This window comes from Myripristis murdjan, chromosome 3 (assembly GCF_902150065.1).
Source record: "Myripristis murdjan chromosome 3, fMyrMur1.1, whole genome shotgun sequence".
Classification (NCBI taxonomy): domain Eukaryota; kingdom Metazoa; phylum Chordata; class Actinopteri; order Holocentriformes; family Holocentridae; genus Myripristis; species Myripristis murdjan.
Window position 1 is genome coordinate 27683786 of NC_043982.1, and position 24863 is coordinate 27708648.

The window sequence follows — 24863 nt, forward strand, 5'->3', positions numbered from 1 at the left end:
GCTGACTGACCACCAATTTTGCAGCTGACTGCCGAACTAAGTGATGGCTATCTGTTCTGTGACAGACCGACTGACAGTGTTGCTATCCATGCACAAACTGGTTTGAGACAATTTTTGTGTTAGAGAGACAAGGGCAGGAGCATTTTTATAATTAAAAAAATATTTAACAAACCCATCTTCACTCTAAAGTGGAATCTGTATAGGGAAATTGGGGGATTCTAGTTCCCATTTTACATCCTGGGAACAAATAGACTGTGACATGAATTGCTGAGCATGGTACGACCTAAAGAAGCCACACAGATTTCAACATTTCACCAAAGAGGGTTTTTCTAATGGTCTTACAGTAAGAGCATGATGGAGCCACAACCAGCACTTAACCAAACATCTGCTAAGTGATGCTGGTTAAACATGTAACTGGTCAACACATGGCTTGTCCTGCCCAGTGGAAAAAGGCTAATGCAAGCAGGCAACCTTTCACCAAGTCCCATCTTCCAAAACTAATCATATAGTTAATGGCATAAAAATAAGGCTAAACTAGATGTATTTCATTTTATATGTAAACAAGGAAGCACGTATCTTATTATTTTGTCGAGGCACATTCATGTGGCCAGCTAGTCACTTCTCCATACACAGTGTGGTAAAGGGTGAGGCCGTATCATGTGACCCACCCACTCACCACTTTTGCCTGCCCTGACTTTGAGTGACAGCCTGCTTGAAGTCTGCCCATTTATAGTCTTAGGAAAAACTGGGAGGATGAGGCACCCCAGTCCATTTCAGGTAAATGCCTCTGGACTGGCCAAAAGTAATGAGATCACCGCAGTCACATTTCAATGTCTAGATAGATATACACACATGTAGCATTAACAGTGCTAATGCTCCGTGTATTATCATCAAGACTTTATGTGCATTGTTGAGCTGGTGGGAAAATGAATTCACACTCATTGCTTTTGCGCCTAAGATGACTGGTAATACCCTTTCCTTGAAGACAGCCTTGACGTTTTAATCTAAAAAGGGCACCTTGGACAAAAAAAAGGCAGGTGCAGGTGGAACAAAAGAAGTGACTACAACAGGTGTAGATGTGGAAAGAAAAATGAAAATTACATCCACCCACTATAAAATGAATATGGGAAATTTGTCTAATAATGGTGACATTTAAATTTCAGCAAAGAATTGGTTGGAGACAGGGCCAGCAACAGGGAAGCCATAGTACAATTTGACCAAACTATCTGTGGCTCAGAGTGTGTGATTGACTGTTCCTGCCAATAGCTTTGTTAAGCTAGTCCCCTATCTGATGGATGAACACCTTCTATAGACCAAACCAATTGATTAGGGCTTCTCCAGGCCTATTAGACGAGGTCAGGTGTCAATAACAGACAGCTGGATTGACTGAGTGGGTCTTCTCAAAGGGCAATATAGCACTTTGGGCGTGCTTCAACCGAGACTGCTCTAATCCAAAACACTTTAACTCCGCAGTTTGATGAACTTGCCCCTACTTGTGTTGATTTTATTGGTTTAAGCTATCTTTACTGTTTTCAACAATTTGTTTTAACTGTGTCAAACATATTTCCCCTGTAATGCAGGTTTTCATTATTCCTCTTTGATTGTAATAAGCCTATTTCCCATTTTGTACTCATGTTACAGGTATGTGATAAGGTGGTTGACCATGAATTATGAAACATGTTTTTTCTGTGACTCACACTCCATTAGCAGCAATAGTGGTGAAGTTTGATGATGTCTATGTGGTTTGTACCAGAAAACTAAACCATGAATTCCAGTCTTACCTGGTTCTTGGACGAGTACAAGAACAAAGAGCCATATGAATATCACATGGAAGAAAAACCCAAGAAGATTTACTTTGTTCATTGTGCATCTTAAGATTGCATGAATGAGGTTTTATTGCTGTATGGACAGAGCAATTTTGATTGTTTGACAGCTTTATAGACTAAATGCCATCTGTGATTAATTCAAAATGGATTAATAAATATGCATGATCATGTTCGTGTGGGAAAACAATCTAGCACTGAGTAAATTATGTCGGTTTCTGTCTGACTGACTGAGTGGCTTTGTTGTTTCCAGTGTAGCGAGGCTTGATGGTACTGACAAAAAAAATCCCATTATACAGGCTGTTCGAATTGTGAGTGTTGTGATTGCAACATCAATACTGATTTTAAAAATGGAAACAGGTTTTTTTTATATCTCTGCTGGAGCATATGAAAATATGTCAACTGGGCAGTGCATGCGCCTCACAATAAAATCAGGCAAGGTGTGCACAGGGAGGGGGGGGTGAGTCTTCAGGGCTGCAGTTCCCCTCTAATGGAAAACTGCAGCTTTTGTAAATGGACCTTGCAGTGGTCAATATTGTGATTATTTTTGGATGAACTGTTAAGTATTATTGTCTGAAAAAAGAGCACTTACTCTCTGTTCTAGTTACAGACAAAGGCAGCCTTTGCCGGACCCAACAGAGAAATAAAATGTCAAATCTCCATTAGAACAAAGTGAGGGGCGGTAGATGGAAAGGCCAACTATGCTGGCGAAAAGACAGATGCCCATCTTAAAATTAACAACACACAGGGTCAGATATAGCTTGTCCTTAATCAACAGTTTCTTAAATTTATGGACTAGAGGCTAACATTTGTCACAAGTCTTCTACCTAGCCCTCACATAATAAGACTGTAGGATGATGTTGAGATCTTTCAATGAGTTGTGTCTCCAGAATGTAAGACTAATTTTCTCATTTGTGTCTACAGTTAAAGGAAGTTTAAACCCTGATAGCTTCGCAAACTTATGTAGATGTGATACAGATTACAAGTAGCATCCATTTAATAAGAAGAATCTAAAGAAACAGAATTCGGTAGTCTTGTAGATTATACTTGTAGGCAAAATAAACTAAAAAATAACAAAACAGCACCCAACCACAAAGTAAAACGGGCATATAGGCTATGCACTTAAACAGTGTTTGATGATTGAATCTTCCTTTAAAAAAGTTTAAGACCCCTGGCCTTCGAATGAGCCAGGCTAAAATGTCTGAGGATTCATCTAGAGCATCAGTCTGACAAAAATTATCGCTTCTGAAATCATCTATAAAAGCTTTTAGGTTGAACATTCAACCTATTAACACTTGAACAGATGTTAATTTTCCACTTGCTGAGAGATCTCGAGATGGTATTCCAGGTAGATGTCAACTTGCTACCCACAGACATCAACACAGAAATACAAAACAAAAACAATCATTTGTGGTGAGATAAAATGTACTCTAAACACTAAAGAGCTCAGTGCACACATTCAACTCTGCACCATTTGAGTGTTTCAGACTATACCAGCACAGCAGTCTACACTTCATTTCCAGCAGATGTACAGTATGGCCTTGCTAAAGTCAGAAAAAAAAATCAACACACACTAAAACCCCTCAAACACACCTAAGATCCCTGTATAATCACCAACCAGCCCCCACAAAGAAACAGTTGTTTTTATCTTTTAATTACAAGCCAAGGCAATATGTGTCACCAGCTGGACTCATTAACACTCATCAACAACCTCGAACCACGCAAACACACAAACACAACACAACCTTATGTTCCTTCCAAGATCTATAAACTGTTCAGCTGCAGACCACAAGGATAAAATGATGACAACAACGTGGGTGACTGTGGAACTAGAATTTCTTGTGTGCAAATTGAGCAAACAAGTCCTGCTAAAGTTCCAGTATGTAACTTATGTTAAACTTGTACAAACTTCCTACAGAAAGTTATAACCAAAACAGTCAAGTAAAGGTCTTCAGCTGCTGTAAATTGCTGAGGAATGCTATCATTAGTTGTTCATGTAAATACATTTTAAAATGAAGAACTTAGACACACTGGCATAGTCCAGGAAACTCCTACTATCTGCATAATCATGTTCATTTACTGCAAGGTTTGCTACACCAGTTTCAGCAGGTTTTATAGCCTTAGTCCAAGCACCAGAGAAGGGAGATTATTAATAATAATAATAGTTGATGTATTACACGTTACGTGTTATTTTTAAAAAAAAGTAATGCATTGTTTTACTTTGTTACGCCCTATGGGTAGTAATTCTTCACACTAATCGTCACATTACTTATGCGTTACTCCACAACATTACCTGAGATGCATTATCACATTATATATAATGTTAAACCTCATATATGCCTATGTATCAGCACAAATCCCCATCCTGATATGAAAGACATACACAAGATATTTTTTTTATACTCTTTAATAAAGTAATACCACAAAGCCAACAGCAATGTGAAAGTGAAAACCAGCCCATTTGATGTTGTGTTCTCAGCAGTGGATAGTTGTTTCTGGCCTGACCACAGTTTACACTTCACCGTCACACTGCTCTCCTTTTATGCATTTTGAAATAATATGCATGTGTCCACCCCTCAAAAGTTGTAGACTGCTCTGCCATTGTCCTATCTCCTGCTTGAACTCAAGCCAAAGTGAGGTTAGGAGAGGTCAGGTGACTGCTGCGCGATCATGCATGAAGACACATTATACGATTTTTTTCTATTATACAGATAAGTGAGGAACTTATGTAACGAGAGAAATGCCACAATTGTTTGATTTGGAACTGTAATGTGATGTGATGCGTTACAGACAAATGTAATGTGATTACAGTAACGTGTTACCCCCAACACTGATAGTAATAATAAATATTAAATACTATGATAAATGTCATCACTGAAATACTCTATGTGTTTTTTTTTTTTGTTTGTTTGTTTTGTTTCAAGGAAATAAATACAGCATAGTCAAATCTAGCATGTACAAGATTGCAGGCTTGTACGGTCACAGAGATATGGCTAAAAAGGCATTTTTGGTAGGATCACATTTAAGCAAATTTCAAAACTTTCCCTTCATATCATTCCTTGGGACTTTTTTTCTCATTCAAAAAATATTCACGGCACCGAATCCATAGAGTTTTTGTTGTTGTTGTTGTTGTTGTTGCAATTTGTGTGAGGTTGACCCACATTTTGGGGTAAAATGCCTGGACTGTAAAGAAGAGAGATAAACAGGCAGGTAACCTAAGCCTACCTTCTTCTGCACAAAGTCCATGATGTTTTTGAAGTCCAAGTCGTCGTAGTAGTTTTCCATGCCTTTACGGATGTTCTTATTCAACACATGCATCGTCTGTGAGAGGGAGAAACAAAGAAATGATAAGACAGGTGTGTGTAAGTGTGTAAGTGTGTGTGTGTGTGTGTGTGTATGGCAAGTTCAATCAACCATTTCTTTTAACTGACATGTTACAACTGTTTTACAGTCGAGGTGTTAAGTCGGGCAAGCCTACACAGGAAATGCCTCGATCAGTCAAGGTGACTGATCCGCTGAACTGGAATATTGAAACAGGGCAGTTTGACAGCTCACATCTGTCAGTCACAATCTGGTGCAGTGGGGTCATGTTAGGCAAAGGTATCATTCATATCCAGAGACTAAGAATAAATATTTGTCAACTGGAACTTAAATACATTCATGGTGTATGCTATTCATACATTTCCAACTTTAGGATGGACTCATTTACTCCAACAAATAGTTAGTTCTGAAGGTTCTAGGTTTTGCAGAGCACAATCAAACTATTTAAAGAGGGCAAAAAAAAAAGCACTCTTAAAGAACCTAATGAAGCCTGCTTGGCAAAGTGCGTTGCTCTTTTTTTTTTTACCTTGTACTACAAAAGAAAATGGATGAAGGCCTCCTAAAAGGATTGCAGTAGTTCAAGAGTGTTCCCACTACTTGAATTTCTAAGCATATTCTGCGGTATATTTTTACTCCAGTCCACTCTACATCTGTCACATTAGTGTCATTCACTGCCCATTTGGGTGAGAAGAGCTTTGGAGGCTTTTTTTTTTTTTTTTTTAAGTTCAAGCCAGATGATGGATCATCACATGACCAGAGTTTGAGCTCAGACATATAAATTTCCCCTGATTTGGTTTGTCCCTTTTCTTCATAAAACCCATTCCTTTTTGTTAAAAACTCTGACTGTCCTTTCAAGCACGGAGTAACCGAGCCATCAGGTACTTAGCTACTTTCCTCATGCAAACATGAGGACTTGAAAGCAGTAAAACCGGGCAACTTAAGCAATGGCTGAAGAACATAATGTGATAGCAGAGATGCAATATATATCGATATTACATACATATGTACAAAAAATACCAAACAAACACATAATGAATATCATATTTTGTATATTGTCAAAAATACATAACCATCAGTGGCTAAAAACATTTTCCCCCTACATCTGACTCTTCAGAGAGAAAGGTTACTGGTGATGAAATGTCTTTTATATTGAGAGCTACAGAGTATTATACAAAACATCAGCTTTAATGATTTTTTTTTACTACTACTACTACTATTACTACTTATATTAGTAGTAGTAGTAGTAGTAGTAGCAGTACTATTAGTAGTAAAAATGAGACTGCTACTCAATTTCTTTTTCTTTTTTTTTTTTTTTCAATCTCAGCATGAAGAGACTGAGTTGATAATCTCTTCTTTAATATATTAGGTCGTTTCTTTGAATCTATATAGCCACTGCCCATACATTTATTTTAAAACCCAAAGTACAATCTCTGGTGGATATATGAGGTAACACACTGAGGTGTTTCCCTATAGGACACATGAGACAGTCAGCATTAAGATATTAGATTCTAATTAAAGAGCTCGTTGTGAACTCCCATGGTATTGTCGTCTTTAAAATCTTTCACAGGATGTTCATGGAAATGAGACGGCACTGAAAAATCCATCCATATATAAAAATGTCTATCTATAAGGCCATAACACTGAAAATGTATTAAAAATCCACTGTAATCGCTCATGCCACCGCTGTCTTTAGCACAATATCCATGTAAATGAGATGACAGCAAAATGATGAAGAGATGAAATATGAGACACTGAGTCTGTATTGTGCTTAAACTAAAACCGTATATCCTGCTGTCATCTGAAGCTTTTCCTCTGACAAAGAGACGCAGTCGTTACAATAAGTTGTCATATGACTCTCACTAAAAGGGTTACACTAAATCAAATCACTGTAATCTCTCAGGCCATTGACTTTCTCAACTTTAATGTAATAAACATGTAAATGAAATGAGAAAAATAATTGAAAAAGACGCAGAAACTCACTAGATACTGAAGCTTCTCCCCACAGAGTCAAAGACATTCACCAATAAGACTATTAAAAAATAGACTGACTGAGATGTAATGAGAGAGTAGCTGATACAAGGCCAGTTTCTACCATAATACTGAAACTCGTTTGGTCATGTGATCGGATCAGCAACCATCCTCTAGGTCAGCATGTTTCCTGAAAACCTCACATCTCAAGTTCAAGTGTTTTTTTTTTTTCCCTTTTTCTATGGACCAGGCATTGTTTGCCTACGTGTTGAGTAAAATCCATTTGAAATCTATTCTGTAAAAATGCATAGCCATCAATTAAAAAGCATCTTTTTTAACTCCTGAAAACTGACTCACAGAAAGATACTGGCCATTTTAATGCCTCATCCAAATGTTGCCTTACAATATTCATGTAAATGAAAAGGCAATAAAACCATTAAAAATGGAAGACAGATATTTGACTTGTGTTTTTTTCTTTTAAGTTAATACATCTACAAGAAACTTCTTTAAATCATACAGTTGCACAAAAATATAAAACTAATGTATTTTTGTGTTACACTAATGTGCTTTCCACTGAGAGAAAGACATTTTTCATAGATTATTTTTTTAATGTAATTTTATTTAGACAGCAAAAATGAAAGGTTGAGAGCAAGAGAAAGTGAGGGGATGTCATGCAAGAAACATCATTAGCCAAAGCTTAACTCACAATGTCATTAATATGTTTTCTTTCTTATCTCAACTTATTTTATAGCCGAGGAGCAAAGTTTGGTGAGAGATTTGCATTGCAAAATGAGGTGCCGCAATTTAATCTGTAATGCTTGAGTAGTCACAATGCTTCACAGATGCTTAAGAGGAAGGTCACTTATCTCTTCCTACTTGTATTTCATGTATGTATGAGACTAGTTTGTTATTTAGGACATATAAGTCCACATGAAGACTTAAAAGTATGTTGAGGTGTTCAGAGAAATACATAGGGCCCTATCTTGCGCCAGACTCCCTAAACCCGTTATTTGCGGATTTAGGATTTAGGAAGAGGCGTTCCCCCGTAAAAGTTGCTATCTTGTGCACCTCCCGCTATCCGCAAAACACCTGCGCTACCCGCTATATTATGCATAGGCGTGTTTTGGGCGTTACGCCAGTTAAACCAATCAGTGTGCCAGGTGCCATTGCCTTTAAGGGCAGGCTGCGCTATCCTAAATCCTAAATCCTAAACCCGCGATGGAGAGAGGGAGGTAGATTTTCTCAGGGGTTCAACTGAGGACAAAGCAAGTTGGCTATATACATATTATATATTATATTATAGGTGAGTTAATTCGGGAGGTGGAGCCACATGTGTCCAAGTGGACGTGTCACAAGGTTGTACTGATTGAGTAAAATCCCCGGGCCACACCACACACACACAATAGGCAGAGGTGGAACTATGTGTAAACTTATTTATTGACAAGGTAGATTGGGCAAATAAAATATTAAAAATAAAAAATATAGCACAGCTGCTGGCTTATGATAAAACAATAAAACGTGCTGGCGTAAGTGTCCAATTAAAACAGTCTTTCCTCTAAACAGTCTATATGAGTAATACACTCAGTCCATTCTGACAGCGTCCCGGTATCAGTCCGACCGTGTGCGTGGTGAGGCTCCGTCAGGGCGCATTGAAGCCGCCTGGGCACGCTCTCTAACAGCCCAAACTTTAGGGATAGCGGATAGCGGGTGGTAAGGATCACCCGCTATCCGCTATCCCTAAAGTGTGTGCCCAAGATAGCAATTTTAGGGATAGCGCATGAAACACGCCCACGGACACACCTCCAGGCGCAAATGACGGAGTCGGCATAACGGATAGCGGGTAGCGTGGGCGCAAGATACCGTTTAGGGATAGTGGAAGTTCCTAAATCCGCAATTTGCGGGTAGCGGGTAGTGGCAGCGGGTAGCGGGTGGCACAAGATAGGGCCCATAATCTTTAACATGTTGTCACTGACACTAACACTTCTCTGTAAAACTCAGTGTGACTATTTTTACAAGTGAATGATGATCACGAGAAATTATTACCAAAGGGTAAAACCATGAGCCAACAGTTGCACAAATTCCTTCACCAAAGTCCATTTCACAGCATTTTGTAAGAAACCGGTGAACTTCATTTCCCAAGAACAAGCAGACAAACTTGTACCAGGCTACACTGTAGGAGATCTGCAGCCTTTGAGCAAGGTCGAAAACCCATCGTTCATCAAATTAAATACTTTGCATCTGTCCAGGCGTGTGCCTTCAAGAGGGCAAGTACAGGCTTAAGAATAGCTCATTTAAGAAAAACAGGAAAAAAAAAAAACGTAAACTAGTTCATTTTAATCTGTGAGAACTCAACTTTGAGCTCGTTCTTGTGAAGTGTGAACTTGTACAACACTGTACAGCTCTCCTAGAGGGGCTGATTTTCCCCATTTGCATATTTGCTGTCATCAAATGTTATGTTATGATATATATGCTTATATGTGTTTCAGAGTATTAGAGGAAGAAACATATCTGATTCCGCTTCTATAAAGTCTCTAGTCTGTTTTCTTTACCTGACATTGCAGCCTGCTTTTGCTGTTGGATGATCTCTGAAAAGTCTGTTCAGAAATCAAGACAGGACAAATCATGCATCACAAATCACCTATTAGCAGATTCAAGGGCAGCTGACTGGCCAAGTGCCACCAAGCAGGCAATTAACAAACGCAGCTACCAGCCGGTCAAGACACAAACTAGGTTTTATGCTTTGGCCTCTAAAGAAGATGGTTAAACACTGCGCCACTAAACAACTTTCAACATTTACAGCATAATTTAAAAATCTAACCAATAAAAACTTTTTTAAAAAATCAAGCTTTAGAATCCAGTGAACTGGTGGAGATGAATAGGACACTAATGGCTGTTTTTCACTGTGAAAAATGGCTGCTGAGAACACAAAATTAATTACTATGTATACACTACTCACAAAAAGTTAGGGATATTTGGCTTTCGGGTGAAATTTACGGAAAATGTAAAAAGTTCACGCTACAGTGATATTATATCATGAAAGTAGGGCATTTAAGTAGAAGCATGCACTGGTGATTTCCTCATCTCAAACAATTTATTGAAACAAAAGCCAACAACAGTGGTGGGTATACCACAACAAAAAATGTCAGTGTCTCAATAACTTATCATGTGCCCTTGAGCATCAATTACAGCTTGACAACGACGTCTCATGCTGTTCACAAGTCGACTTATTGTCTGCTGAGGCATGGCATCCAACTCTTCTTGAAGGGCGGCCCTCAGGACATTGAGGTTCTGGGGTACAGAGCTCCGAGCCTCTACACGGCGACTCAGCTGATCCCATAGGTTTTCTATGGGATGCAGGTCTGGAGAATGTGCAGGCCACTCCATTTGAGGTACCCCAGTCTCCAGCAGCCGTTCCCTAATGATACGACCTCAATGAGCTGGAGCATTGTCGTCCATGAAGATGAAATTAGGCCTGTGTTGTTCATGCAGGGGCACAATGACTGGATTAATGATGTTATTCAGGTAGTATGGGCTTGTCACTGTACCATTCACACAGTGTAGGGCAGTTCTGTACTGACTAGACACACCTGCCCACACAGTGACACCACCACCACCAAAGGCTCGTCTGGTGACAACAGTGGCTGATGCATAGTGCTCTCCTTGACGTCTCCAACATCGTTGGCGGCCATCATTTCTGCTCAACATGAATCGGCTTTCATCAGAGAACAGCACTGAGGCCCACTGGTCCCTTGTCCAGCGTAAATGCTCCCTGGCCCATGCAAGACGATGACACCTGTGCCTGGTGGTGTGGTCAGGTACCCTTGCAGGTCGTCTAGCACGCAGACCATGCTGATGTAAACGGTTTCGAATGGTCTGACGAGACACTTGGGTGCCTCTCACCTCCCTTAAACGTGCCTGGAGTTGAGTGGCATTCATCATCCGGTTCCGCAGGGCACTGTTCACAATGAAGCAGTCATCAGTGTGGGATGTGGCCAAAGGAAGTCCACTTCTATGCCTTTCTGTGACTCTTCCAGTCTCTCTGTATCTCTGTTGCAACTTGCTGATGACACTCTGTGACACTCTAAGCTCAGAGGCCACTTCCGTCTGAGAACATCCTGTTTGAAGCCTCGCAATGGCGAGGTGCTGCTGATCAATTGTTAGGTGTCGTCTTGGTCTCATGATGTCAAAATGTGAGCAGCATAATGAGGAAGACTGTTTAAATACCAATTCTAATTGAACCAGGAAATTTATTGGTCGATTCATAGATCAAACACCTGTTGTGAATTTTGCCGTTAAACTCCTTGTTAGAGAACAGCAACTTGTGCAAAAAGTACTGAAACATTGAACAGTTGGACATGTGCATTCAAAAGTTTACAGAAGGTCACATTAAGTTCACCTGTAAACGTTATAATGCATTTTACGTTCATCCTGAAATTTCACCCGAAAGCCGAATATCCTTAACTTTTTGTGAGTAGTGTATGTCTACCTGATACTGAACAAAAACTGGCTAGAGATTTTTGGTCACAAAATATTCATTATGGTAACAAGATTCATTGGCTGAGTGGCCCGAGTAGTTAGTGACAGTTCATTCATCGATCAGATCTATAATCCCAGGCAGCCAAATTAATAATTTGAGACAAAATACATTTGTCATAGGTAAGAATGTTAACTGTACCGGTAAAACAAATTGCCCCAAACCTTTCTTAATTTTAAAGCATCAATAAGAAAATTTAGAGTCAGTACAGGATCTCACAACACTGAAGTGTCTGTCCTTGATGACATTTCTGGAGTTGCACCGCTGACCGAAGGCAATCATTCTTAAAAATCTGATACAATGACGGCACCCCACCCAAGTAATTTAGCAAACATACAAAATATGCACACAATGCACTACAGCTAGCATTGTACCTGGTCTACTAGCATAAGAAGCTGATTTAGTACATGACAGTTCAAATCCTCCACCTGCACTGCACTACAGAGGCATCAGATCACAGATGACAGTTATTACTTCTAGCGTGTTTGGGCCTTTTGTGTTGGAAATGACTGATCAAATGATCCGACAATCAACTGATCAAATGCTCTTTTTTTTGTTTCTTCCTTCCTACCTCCCTGCCTTCCTCCTTTATTCTTATGACTGAATCCTGTTCTGAGGATGCTGTAAGATCTAATCAGACTCCTGCAGACTCGGTCATATCTATCAAGAGATCATGCTGTAATAGTATGTGTGGGAACATTATTGGCTTTTATTTCAGAAAGGGGGAGCGAGACAGTAAAAAAAAAAGAATTAGAGGAAGATAAAAAAAATAAAGAGATGAAGAGAGAGAAAGACAAAGACATAAATTACAGTTCACTTGTTACTTTTCTTAAAAAAGATTTTGTTTTCATGGCTCCCTATCAAAGTAATTAGTAAGATTACGTTTGTGTTTCACCATAAAATGACTGCTAGTTGTGCACATTGGGCCAATAAATATTGTAGGCCTGAGACCACATTAAAGGCAGAAGGAAAGATATCATGTCTGTTCCAGTATCCTGAAATTATGTCACGACTGTTGTACTTCCTGTACAACAGAGTATCATAAATACTGACATGATCCTGCACTAGTGGGTGTAAATTAAATTAAAATTTTAACCAATAAAACCTTCACAAATCTTTAAACTTTCATCCACCTATAACTTCAAATAAAATTGTGTGTTTCTCCCAAACTGATGGCCTATTTAGTTAGGGTTAAGGTTTGGTCTGTCCTATTGGTTTACACATGTGAATGATCCTTCCCTGCACTATGTCCCACTCAAACTGTTTCAACAGGAAACACTGCCATCATTTCATGCTCCTAAAAAAATGCATCAATTAGCTACTTCCCTCATACAAACATGAGGACTTGAAAGCATATGTTAATTCTGACTTTCAGACATGCATCTAATACTTGTTGGCTTGATCTACTGCTAATTCTAATATTCTTCCATGGCTCGAAGGCAAGGCGTGACTTTACCCTGATAAAGGAAAAAAAGTAAAAGTACAGCAGCACATTGCTTTATAATGTATTACCACCAGCACTGAAACAAAGACAAGCAAAGGAAGTACTATTTCCATCAGCATATGATACTGTACAGATGTAAATCCACTCTGCTCTTTAAACAGATTAACCATGAATACATTAAAATGTCTCTGAACATGGCCTTACTGGAAATATGAGCAAATCATGTTCCAAAGTGCTGCCAGCAGAGTCTTAATTTGATGAGGGATGTGATAAAATGGAATTCATATATGAAAATGAAACCACTTAAATGGCAAATGGCACACAAAATATGACATTTCATGGATGATTTTTTATCCCTTTGTAGAATATGCTTAACCTTGTGTCAGTGAATTACCAATCACTTTCATCAAATGATTCTTTATAGTATATATTCAATTGTAATAATGTGTTTATTCTTGCTTCTTCCATTTACAATGCCACTGTCAACTGGACTTTTCTTTAAAAAGGTGAAAACGTAAGTCCGTCACAATATACGAGGGTGATCCTGCACTTAATGCCACATACCTCTAAAACTACAACATATTTCATTACAGGCGTGTAATATCTGATGTTTGTTTAGTCAAACAAGTATCAATGAGGTAGCAAATTCAGCCATATCATTCACCTGTTTCTTCATTATTCATTATCAGTGAGGTTTGGATTGCTTCTCAGCAGGTCAATACCAGACACTGTCATCAGATACTATCACGCTTTGGTTGTGATTTTGTTTCCCCACCACAAGAGGTGAAAGACTAGTTCCACATGGCATAGCAGCCCACCTTGTTGCTGAGGTGGGAACGTTTCTAAGTATTGTGTGATCGGCACTCAGGTGGCTCACCTGGTTGCGGAAGACCAGCGCAATGATTCCTCCCAGCAGCTCCAGGAGCAGACACACTGTCAGGGTGTACATGAACTAAGGAACAATCACAGAAAAGATAGCAAGAGGATCTGATGAATCAAGCACAACAATCAGGCACCCTCAAGTTCATTCAAAGCTCATACAAAAAGCATACCCCGTACAACATTAATACCGTCACATACGTGAAAATGACAAGCAAGGGCCCAAACCAAACTGTCTTCATAATCATCAACAGGTATCTATATAACTCACAAAACATTCATTTTCTCAAACTCTAAGGAGAGGAATCAGTTCTCATTTACACACAGACACACACACACAGACACACACACAGTCTTCTATTACACTTTGAGTATGTGTATGTGTGTCTGTGTATGTGTGTGTGTAATAGAAACAGATCACAAATGTGAGTAATGTATTGACTTCTGTTACACAAAAGAAAATACAACAGAATACAATGGGACAGCATGGAACAAAACAGAATACTTTGGAATAAAACAGAATAGAATAGAAACTCACCACTTTCAGCAGAGTGAGATTATCCCTTAGCGAAGCCAACACTCCTATGAATGAAACGATGAACATGATGATTCCCAGAAGGATCAGGATAACAGCTGGGGCCAGAAATACTCCCTCCAGTGTTTTATAGCGTTGTCTCTCCACCTCAGCGTAGATCCCTATGGCCAGGATACAGCCACCTATCAACTAGAAGCACAGTAAGAGACATTTAGAGCGGCACAGTCCATCAGCTGGAACACAATCTAAAAATCCTGTGATCTGGACACACAGGCCAAGCAAAAGCAGACAATAAATCGTCCAATAAGGTCTTAAATCATGACTGGCTCTCTAACAATAAAGAAGTTTCGGATGCTACTCATGAATATGTCCTGGTCCCAAATGAAAGCTGGATAAAAATGGCAGAATTACTTAAAAAAAAAAATCTGACTTCTAAATTTTATAGCCTGAAGTATCATTAAAATTACTAAAATATTACAGAGAATACTACCAACAAGAGACAATGAAGGTAGTGGTGCACTGATAAAGTGCCATGGATAAAGATACAGACATGAAAGCCTTAAAAGCCATTACTCAAACAATATTTAACTGCTTAGATCATTTTACAAAACTACTCCTGTTAGTGGAAATAGTACTAGTAGTATCAACAGTATCCATACTAACTGTACAAGTAGTAGCAGTAATAGTAGCAACTGTATAGTAGACTTAAACAGGCGATTGTATAAATTGTGACTGCACAATTCTTTACAAGGCGGTGGTAAATTCAGTCACTTTTGCAGTGAGCGGACTGGGCACTGTGGGCTGCCAAAAGACGAATGGCCTGGTTCTAATAATAAACCGTCTATAATCGAGGCATGATCACATCGACTTGAATAGAGGAGAGCGGATCTTCTATTGTGATGTGACTTTGTCTTTTATGAGCTGCATGCAGGTGCAGCTGAAATCTGGTGACAATACTCATGCTGTCTTGTTGATGAAACCTGTCAATTTTGCTGACCCTGTGACTTTTCCAGTCGTGCCATCAGCAAGCCAAATTGTTAATATTGTAGGCTATAATAATCTCTCATTTTTTATCTCCACCTGGGCATCTGTCTTCCAAATAACCCACCTGTTAACACTTTTCGCACCCCCCTCTTAATTTCTGTTTATGTTCTTGTTCTGTATTAAGAAAGCCTTTGTCTATAGATGAAATGACTAAATCACTTGACTGACTGCCACTTAGTAAAGCTGCTCAGAATTAGTTTTGGTGCAGCAGAAATCAATTTATAAAATAAGTTCTTGGTGGAGATAAAACAATATAGACTAATTACTAAAGCGCTCTGATAACTCTGATTAATTAATTTACCAGCTAATTTGTCTAGAACTGTGATGAAGAGGTCTTGTGTGGGCTGCATTAATCTGATTAACAACCTCTAACCAACATTAAAACAGTTTGGGTCTGGCGTAAAGACAGGCGTTAACAGAGTAATAGCTGTTCTTGTGTGCACGAATCCAATTTGTGAGAAACTGCAGTTCAGAAATTACCTGGAAACCTGTGCGACATCATTAGGATTCTGAAGGATCACAATGTTGGATTTATCAAATCCATAAGCAAGGTTAAACACACAGGTCATAGCTCATGTTATCTCTATCGTACAGATGCAAAACTTCACAGGACTCTGGGTTCTGAGTTACTGCTTGAGCTGTAGGTCAGAAGTTTCAAGGAATAATCTTACCTGTTTTTAATTATAGATAAAGAGATTTGAAAAAAGGTCAGAACACTTGCATTGAATCATGTTTTAGATGTAGCTAGCATATGAGGGTTTAGCCCCTGCAGTCATATCAAAGTAAGAAGATAATGTGGTACTCAAAAGAAACATTTAGAAACTAAAGCTCAGACACAAAACAGGGTCACTGGCTGGGTGACAGACAAACTCAATCCAGGCATTGAGTTGGAAAAAAGGGGAAAAACTGGAATTGAACTAACGATATCGATACTATCACCTATCGATATCATCAAAATACTCTCATCAAGGTTTGAAAAGCAAGACAAATCACTTGTATGGAGGAACGGTTTCTAACAGTCAATAGGCCTTATTACATCGTTATTACTGTAGGGCCGCAGCACACTGCTAATCACACATTATACACTCCAACATAAACAGGTCAGTATCACAAATGAACCAACATCAAGGCTACAGGTTTAGTTCGGGCCTAAATATGATACGAGTGCTGGTATGTTTTATTGAGCCAGGTTTCTGATGAGAGAGAGAGTGAAATACAATATTTAAGAAACCTAAAGTTGAGGCCACATGACCAGTGTTTTATAGCGTTGTCTCTCCACCTCAGCGTAGATCCCTATGGCCAGGATACAGCCACCTATCAACTAGAAGCACAGTAAGAGACATTTAGAGCGGCACAGTCCATCAGCTGGAACACAATCTAAAAATCCTGTGATCTGGACACACAGGCCAAGCAAAAGCAGACAATAAATCGTCCAATAAGGTCTTAAATCATGACTGGCTCTCTAACAATAAAGAAGTTTCGGATGCTACTCATGAATATGTCCTGGTCCCAAATGAAAGCTGGATAAAAATGGCAGAATTACTTAAAAAAAAAAAATCCAAAACATGACCAAAGAACATAATGATGAAGTAACTGAGTGTTAAATATTAGAAAATATCTCATCAAGCCTCATTTAATTACATTTAAGTACACAGAGTGGCTGGACTTGGCCAAAAATTACATTAGCTTGGAAAAAGAAAAATTAAATACCTAATTTGATTTTTTATTGAATTAAATATTATACTCCCACGGAAAGTCAATTCAATAAGCTTACAACTGCACTTTTAATTTCTCAGCAGTGTAATTTTAACTTAAATATAACATAAGTAAAATGTAATAATTTTGTTTTAATATTGATTTAGTTGACATTTCAACTAGTTACAGCACACCCAGTGAGGAAAAGAAGATTGCAGCTTAAGAAAAAAAACAAACAAAATCATTTATACACGTGCCCAATGTAATGTGTCGATCCTTCAGAAAACTGTAAAAATCCAAAAACTAACTGTTGCTTTTGATTTTCTTTCAAAAGGGAAAGTTCCCTTCCTTCCTACAAAGGGTTCAAAGTAACTCATGCCCTGTCCTCAGGTACAGTTTTGAGGTACTTACATTTTAGTATTTTATTTGAATGACCATTATTATATTTTTAACTACACCAATGTTTCAAGAAAATATCCTGGTATTTACTTACATGCTTTACATTTACTTTATCTATCAGAATCAGAATCAGAAATACAATAACCCTTTTTTAAAGAGTGTGTATTATTTATAAAATTGTACCAAAAGTATGTACATAATGTGCATTAAGTCTCAATATGTGTATTAATCCTACAAAATATTACAACAATAAATATATATATATATATATATATATATATGTATAGCTATATACACCTTATGAGCTCATAACAGCAGTTTTTGGGATCAATTTCATTTTCTGATTTTGTGACAGTGCCATCGACTGAGCAGGATGCATTTTACCCAAATCTTCCACTTACATTGGCACATCATGGAACAATGCACAGAAACTACATACAGTAAAATTTCAATAGCCTATCATCATCATAGTTTTCAATCCAACCACAAATATTTTGTGCTCAATAACTGAGGTGCTCATTCACCTCTGGCCATGAGCAGCCATCAGGTGAAACAGTTTTCATTGAGGTACCACAGGCTGTGCGTTAAACTAATCATACAGACTCTAAAATCCATAATACAGAGTCAGAAATGAAAATATGTGCACTATCAGTGATGATCAACATGAAAAACATGAATAACTACAATAATCAAACAGTCAAAGCATTTTATTCTGAAAGGAGGAAAGGAAATCATTTTTCTCTCTGCTACACTTCCAACAATTCAAAAATTAAAACTAGGCCATTAAAAAACAGAATTTATTAGTGTCAAATGGAACATGAACATAAATATCTATAATGCGATCACGCAGCTGAAATAATGCTTGGCCAATCAGAAATGATCCATTTAGAGCATTTAATGGACAATTACCAGCGGTGGTCAACTGATTGGTGCCTCCCTACTAGTTATCTAAGAGCTACCCAGAGAAAACAGCGGTCTACTCTTCAGTCGTCTGAGATCTGTCCTGGGGCAAAATGCATTGCACACATGAGGCGGAGCAGTATGCTTGTAGCATGTTGCTACTGCAAACAGACCTCTCTCTATAGCATTCATTCTCTTTACTAAGAGCTGTCTGCCTACTAAAAACATAATCCATCTCTCTTCAGCCTTTCCAAAGTCAGACAGACAGCAAAGAGAGGAGAAAAGGAGGAGAGGAGGAAAGGAAGGAAGAATAAAAGGAAGTGGTGTACAGTAATTATCTGTGAGTTCTGAGTGCCCTGGTGTTGTTTATATTCCACCATGCTGCCTTTCCTTACATGTCCCTGCTTGCTTGCTGTCTGCTGTGGTATCTGGCTACTGGCTGTCTGCCCGCCCATCCTAAGACACTTTCATTCAGCCAAGAGGAGGGTGGGGGAGCACCTCAAATCATTTACTTTACATTTTAAAACAAAGCAGCTCACAACATCTGCCAACTATAAAACAGGTTGACATTTATGAGTTATCACAGGGAGTTGATTCATGAATCAATGTGATTCTGTTACACAAATCTTGGCCAAAATGTCTGTGATAATAGGAATGACACAGGTAGTTGTGCTTTACAAACATGCACTCAGTCTAAAGTTGGCTCTTAGTGACGATTCCAGGCGATTAGGCCAAGGTTAAGTGATATTATGTAACCTATTACATTGTTTGTCCAACTTCTTTGCCTGTGTGCTTTGACTAAATGCTGCTGCAGCACTGCTGAAACTCAAATGCAGCTCTGAAACCAGGTCATGTACCTGAGAAGAGACACAGCTCTGACAACAGGCTTAGATGACCCAAAACACTTAATGTAAGATAAAACCAGAGGGTCATCAGTGACTTTTCCCCAAATTATGAAAAATATAACAGAGCCCTATAGATTTGTCACTTAGTGAGGATGTCCCCACTAAGTGACACTTCAGCATTCATTACCAGTTTGAATCATCATTTTTACTGAATAACAAAACATAGAATAGGTTAATATAACACTGTCATCTCCAATAGATTGGCACAGCCAATGAGAACAAAGCAATAAGATGATGTTATTCAAAGTGGTATATAAAAATATGATGGGTCTCTAAAAACTTCTGGAGAATTACATAAAGAACCCTGGGAAATACTGCAAAAAGCCCTTTCAAATCAACTTAAAATATGGCAATGCTCTGGTAAAGTGGTGCGAGTTAAAGCTGAGATAAATCATGATAGACTATTAGCCTTGAGACAGTATGTTTTTACAAAAATTCTAGGAAAAACAAACCAAAGTTTCTGCTCCCCTACAACAAAGTGTGAAAAGGACCACTATAGGCTGCCAAACAGGGCATCATTTATTTGATAAGAGCATATGATACAAGTGAAAGCCACTAGTTTGCAGAATCTGGTCATGGAAATGAATGAGTAAATGCTCATTCACTCAACAGAAAATGCTGAAGTGCCCTTCAGCAAGGCACCTAACCCCCAGTTACAGTCCAATTACAACTGCTCAGTAGTCAAAGATTTGTTCTGGCCAGGCGTGAATAACCGTATGAGAGTGTATCAGTAGGAGTATTGTTTTAAAAAAAAGTGCTCAGCTCAGTCAACCTCCTCCAGGTAAATAAAGGTTAAAACAAGGGAGATAACCGCATGCACATGAACTGAAGTGAAACAAGAAGTTGAGAGCTGCACTCACAGTTAGGAACAGTTTCTTTAAAATGTAATAACTTACAGTACAGTTACATCTGAATTACTTTGACTCCAAAATCCACACACTATTCTGTGAGAAGGTATTACCGGTATTTTAAAATTCTCAATAGTTTTTGGATGCAGTAAAACTGTAGCGAGGAAACTGTAAGCAGACAACTGCTTTTATCTCAGATTTAGTTTGTTTTTTCATGTAGTTTATTTTGTATTCCAGCATGATTGGACCTTAGCTAATTTTCTGTCTTCCCTTATGGACTATACCTGATGGAAGCATCTTGCTTTGGTTTGTTGTGACTAACAGGGAATAAAGCTGCAGAGAAGGTTGACTGTTAGTTAAAAGGTTACTTTGGAGAGGAAATGAGAAAAAACAGAAACACAGAGCAGAGTCAAGACTACCTCATCTGGACTCTCGTGGCGTTCCCAAATGGGAGCTTTACCATGAACTGATAACTGGCACTTCCTGTAAATTATAAAAGTTTATAGCCTGAAATTAACAGCCTCTCAATGACAGTGACAGATTCCCTTTACACACCAAATTAGAAGTTCCTGAGTTGTTTTATATGCTGTCTGGAACTTTATGGGAGCAAATGACTATGCGGCAAAACTGATTCAAAAATATGTTTCATCATGTTGTAAACATATAAGAGCTGTCACAGCCAACACTATACAGGCACAGGCACAATTATATCTGGGCCACAAGATGACTTTTGACTTTCTTTTTCTTTTACTTTATACAACACAGATACTACAAAACCCAGCATACACTGCAACGTCCTGCACTATCACCACCATGAAACACCTGCGTGAACCCACCCCTCCTCCACCTCTTCCTCCTCATGAGCTCATCAGCAGCTCAGTTATTAGTTATTAGCTAGCTCACTGACAAGCCAGCCAAAAGCAATGTCACAATGAAAAGTGGTAAACAGTTGTTTTTCCAGCCAGGTCAGAGGTTGTTTTCTGCGATCACAAGTCACATGCCTCTATTTTGATGTCTGACTTTTAAAATACTTTAACCAAGTTACTGGTTTAATATAAAAATATTAATTTAATTTGTAGCTGGATTTGTGTGCCAGTGATGCCAGGATTTGTGCCAGTCCTTTGAAAGGATTCAGGATACACCTGCAGATACAACATGCCAGAAAAAAAAGAATGACGCTGTGGACTCTTTCCCACTCTAATCAGTTTGGTTTTACACATCCTTGTTTTATGTTATATCAAGACATTTTTGAGGAGGAATGTTTCACTTAAAGGTCACACTTGTGTCTAAAACATTATTTTGACACAGGACATATTTTGATCAAAATAATGACCACTCTGGGTCAAAAGCATTCGATAAATATAGGCCCTGTTTGACCCTCAAATTGACTGTCGTTTTTAAAATACAGTCCCTTTAGTGATCGAGTTTGACACGCGTCATATAAGGTAAAGTCAAGATGAATTACATAGAATCATTGTCCTTGCACATGGAAAATTATTTTCCACTGTTTGCAGGAAAAACCTATTGTCTCCTTTGCATTCTGTACTTCCTCCAACTGAACACACAGGAAGTTTTGCTGGACTGTTTGCACCATCAGCAGTTTAGCTCTAACAAACCAACATCCTGTCTAGTGACACTGAGGCAGAATGAAGGATGATCCATTACGCACAAACAAAAACCCACAAGAGAGTCTGAGAAAATAATCTACATGTCAATTATTAGGGAAATGTAAAGGGACAGCTGACATACCAGAGGGATCTGAAGTGAGACAGAGATAAACGTTGAACAAAATATGTTTATCAGTACCATGCAATACAATACAGTATACTTTATTGTCCCTGTGAGGAAATTTGTCTTGGCCTCAATGCTGCACGCATAAATACCTCCACAGTTACAGTAAAACAGTAAAGCTTTATGCAAACAAAAAAACAGCACCTGCTGTACCAATCACAACAATAAATAGCCCATAATCCATATTGCATATAACAAAAATATTGCACATACATTGCACACAACAATTATTTGAACACATCCAATGGTGAACACCCTGAAACCACTCCACATTCCCTTCAGCCTCAAGCAGCATTATCTAAAAAAAAAAAAAAAAAAAAAAAAAAATCAGTGCAAGAGTGCTGGGATATTTCCTCAGCTAATGCTGCTGTACGCTGTTGCCAAAAAAGCTACCCACTTTATCATCGCCCTTTGTTATAACTGGGATTGAGGTTTGTTTTACCACTAATGTATCCACTGCAAGGAAATGAGACAATCCAAGAATGAGAATAACTTGGCTTAAATTTATTCCATAGCACAAGCAGCAACAGAGTCAGTGTTTAAAGACAGTTTTCTATCACAAAAAAGTTGCCTAAACAACGAAAGTGTGGAATCAAAAACTGAAGAATTGATGCTTATGGTTGCAACAGAATTCAACAAGTCTAATGCTGTAAGGGTGAGCATGCCGTCTGTATTCCAAGGCAGAGTTGATAATATGCCCTCAACTGCTCTGTGTTGTTGACAGGATCACACTGAGACAAACCACTCTCCTCAGAGGCAGCATGTGGAGAAAAAGCCTATTTAACATGACTGAATCCAAATGGCATACTGTAGGAGCGATATAGAAATGCGTAAACTGTTTTACCTCACTTACTGCACCATCAAGGCAGCATTCATTCTTCACAATAAACCCATTACTAACTGCTCTCTCTCTCTCTCTCTCTCTCTCTCTCTCTCTCTCTCTCTCTCTCTCTCTCTCTCTCTCTCTCTCTCTCTCTCTCTCTCTCTCTCTCTCTCTCTCTCTCTCTCTCTCTCTCTCTCTCTCTCTCTCTCTCTCTCTGCACCCCCTCCCACTCTCTCCCTCTTTTTCTATGAATAAACATCTCACAAATGTCTCTGAGAGGCAGCAAATAAATAATACTTAGCGCTCTAAGTGGCATGTCAATCGGCCATCTGTCTACAGAAATATGGAATTTGCTATGTTGTCTGAGAGAGCAGCTGCTGCAGCTACTTGGCCAAAGAATGTCTATCTTTACTTTTTTTCACAAGCAGAAATATGTGAGCCAGCAGCATGTCTTCTTTGAGTGATGCTGAACTTGATTTTCAAGATCTTTGGTGAAACAAATGACATCTCATTGAATCAAATGTTTTTCCTTAATTTCAGTTATTGTTGTCTAAAAAATAATCCTTTGAGACAAACAAAATGACCTCATAATAATGACATTTTTAAATTAGATGTTAGGCCCAAATGCAGGATGAAAGCACTTTTTAATGTTGACATTTTAAGCAATTAGACTTTGCTTTCTTGTAGCTGAGCCTGTGTGCTAAGTGTCTGTTTGGCTGCCAAGAGTGTCCATTACCAAGCAATTTCATACCCTATTAGGTAGTGTTATAGAGTTCTTTCCACGACTCTGATAATGGTCTTTTTGGTTGACCCTGTATTTACTCACTAATTCATGTAACAAGTAAATAAATTGGAATAAGTGTTCTATTAGGGGAACGCTTCACCTCAGCCTCTACTGGCAACTGTTCCTGTCTTACAAAAATAAAACACCATCTCTGCTTGACTCTTATTCTCTAACTACTGCTTTTATATTATTGATGATTTACGAATATTCAGGGGAAACACTTTTTTTTTGGCATATTCTGCTGTTATTCTGCAGGCCTGTTGTTTTAGCCCTTGCACCCCTTAGTAATGGCTGCTGTTTAGTTTCTCTGGGTGAGTGTGTCTGCTAAATGCCTAAATGGTGGGAGCAAATGCAAATGCATGCAGAAGTATTCTAATACTGTAGAACAGAAACATTAGATTGTGTTATAACAGTAAAACAGAGCAATGCCCAGCACAATGGATAATGGATCCCGGAGTCGTCTAGTGGCTCACTGTAATTATTTGGCCATCCATGCAGATAGAAATAATCCAGTGAGGCTTCACTACCTGTGAAAGAGGCTGGCAGAGTGTAACATACAAGACACAACAGCTGTCTTACCACCACAACAATGAAAAGATACCAAATAGAAATTAAACCACACTGTGTCAACAGTAAACAGTGATGAACACATCCTATAACATAAAGCACTGATAATTACAAATGCTTGAAGGGCAAGCAGGAAGAAATTTCCACACCACCTAACTTTTTTTCTGAAATAACCAGTTTTATTATTATATGCTTTAATACTGGAAGATCTGGATGTATCTTTTGAATGTAATGCTACCAGCTCCAGTAGCTGAACTGTAAATGGTGATACAGTGACAAAACTACCAAGGCCACCACTTGACTGGAAGCTGATGTCAAAGAGAAATTCCAACAAAACGGTTACACTGTAAAGCTGTTTGTTACTTTTCAGTTTAACAAGATCCAGATCTTTAGTTTAACAAGATCAAAATCCAATCATCTTCATCTTTTGAGAGGACATGTCTTCACCAATGGGCTCCACTGCACACAGAGGGCTTGTGGACTGAATGTTTACTATAGGTATGAAACCATAACTTGAAAAAAAAAAAAAAAAAAAAAAATCAGCTATCTGAAATACACAATTTAATGTCATTTCATTTTCTATTATGAAAAAAGAAAAGAAAA

General features: G+C 38.5%; 1 protein-coding gene across 1 annotated transcript in view; it reads right to left on the reverse strand.

Annotated features, from left to right (window-relative positions):
- Positions 1 to 24863, reverse strand: part of tspan15 (tetraspanin 15) — a 43745-nt gene that overhangs the window by 18133 nt on the left and 749 nt on the right. The window contains exons 2-4 of the mRNA XM_030048713.1: positions 14508 to 14693; positions 13968 to 14042; positions 5049 to 5144 (exon numbers count right to left, since the gene is read on the reverse strand). Coding sequence (XP_029904573.1) covers positions 5049 to 5144; positions 13968 to 14042; positions 14508 to 14693 — 357 coding nt within the window. The remainder of the gene's footprint in view (positions 1 to 5048; positions 5145 to 13967; positions 14043 to 14507; positions 14694 to 24863) is intronic.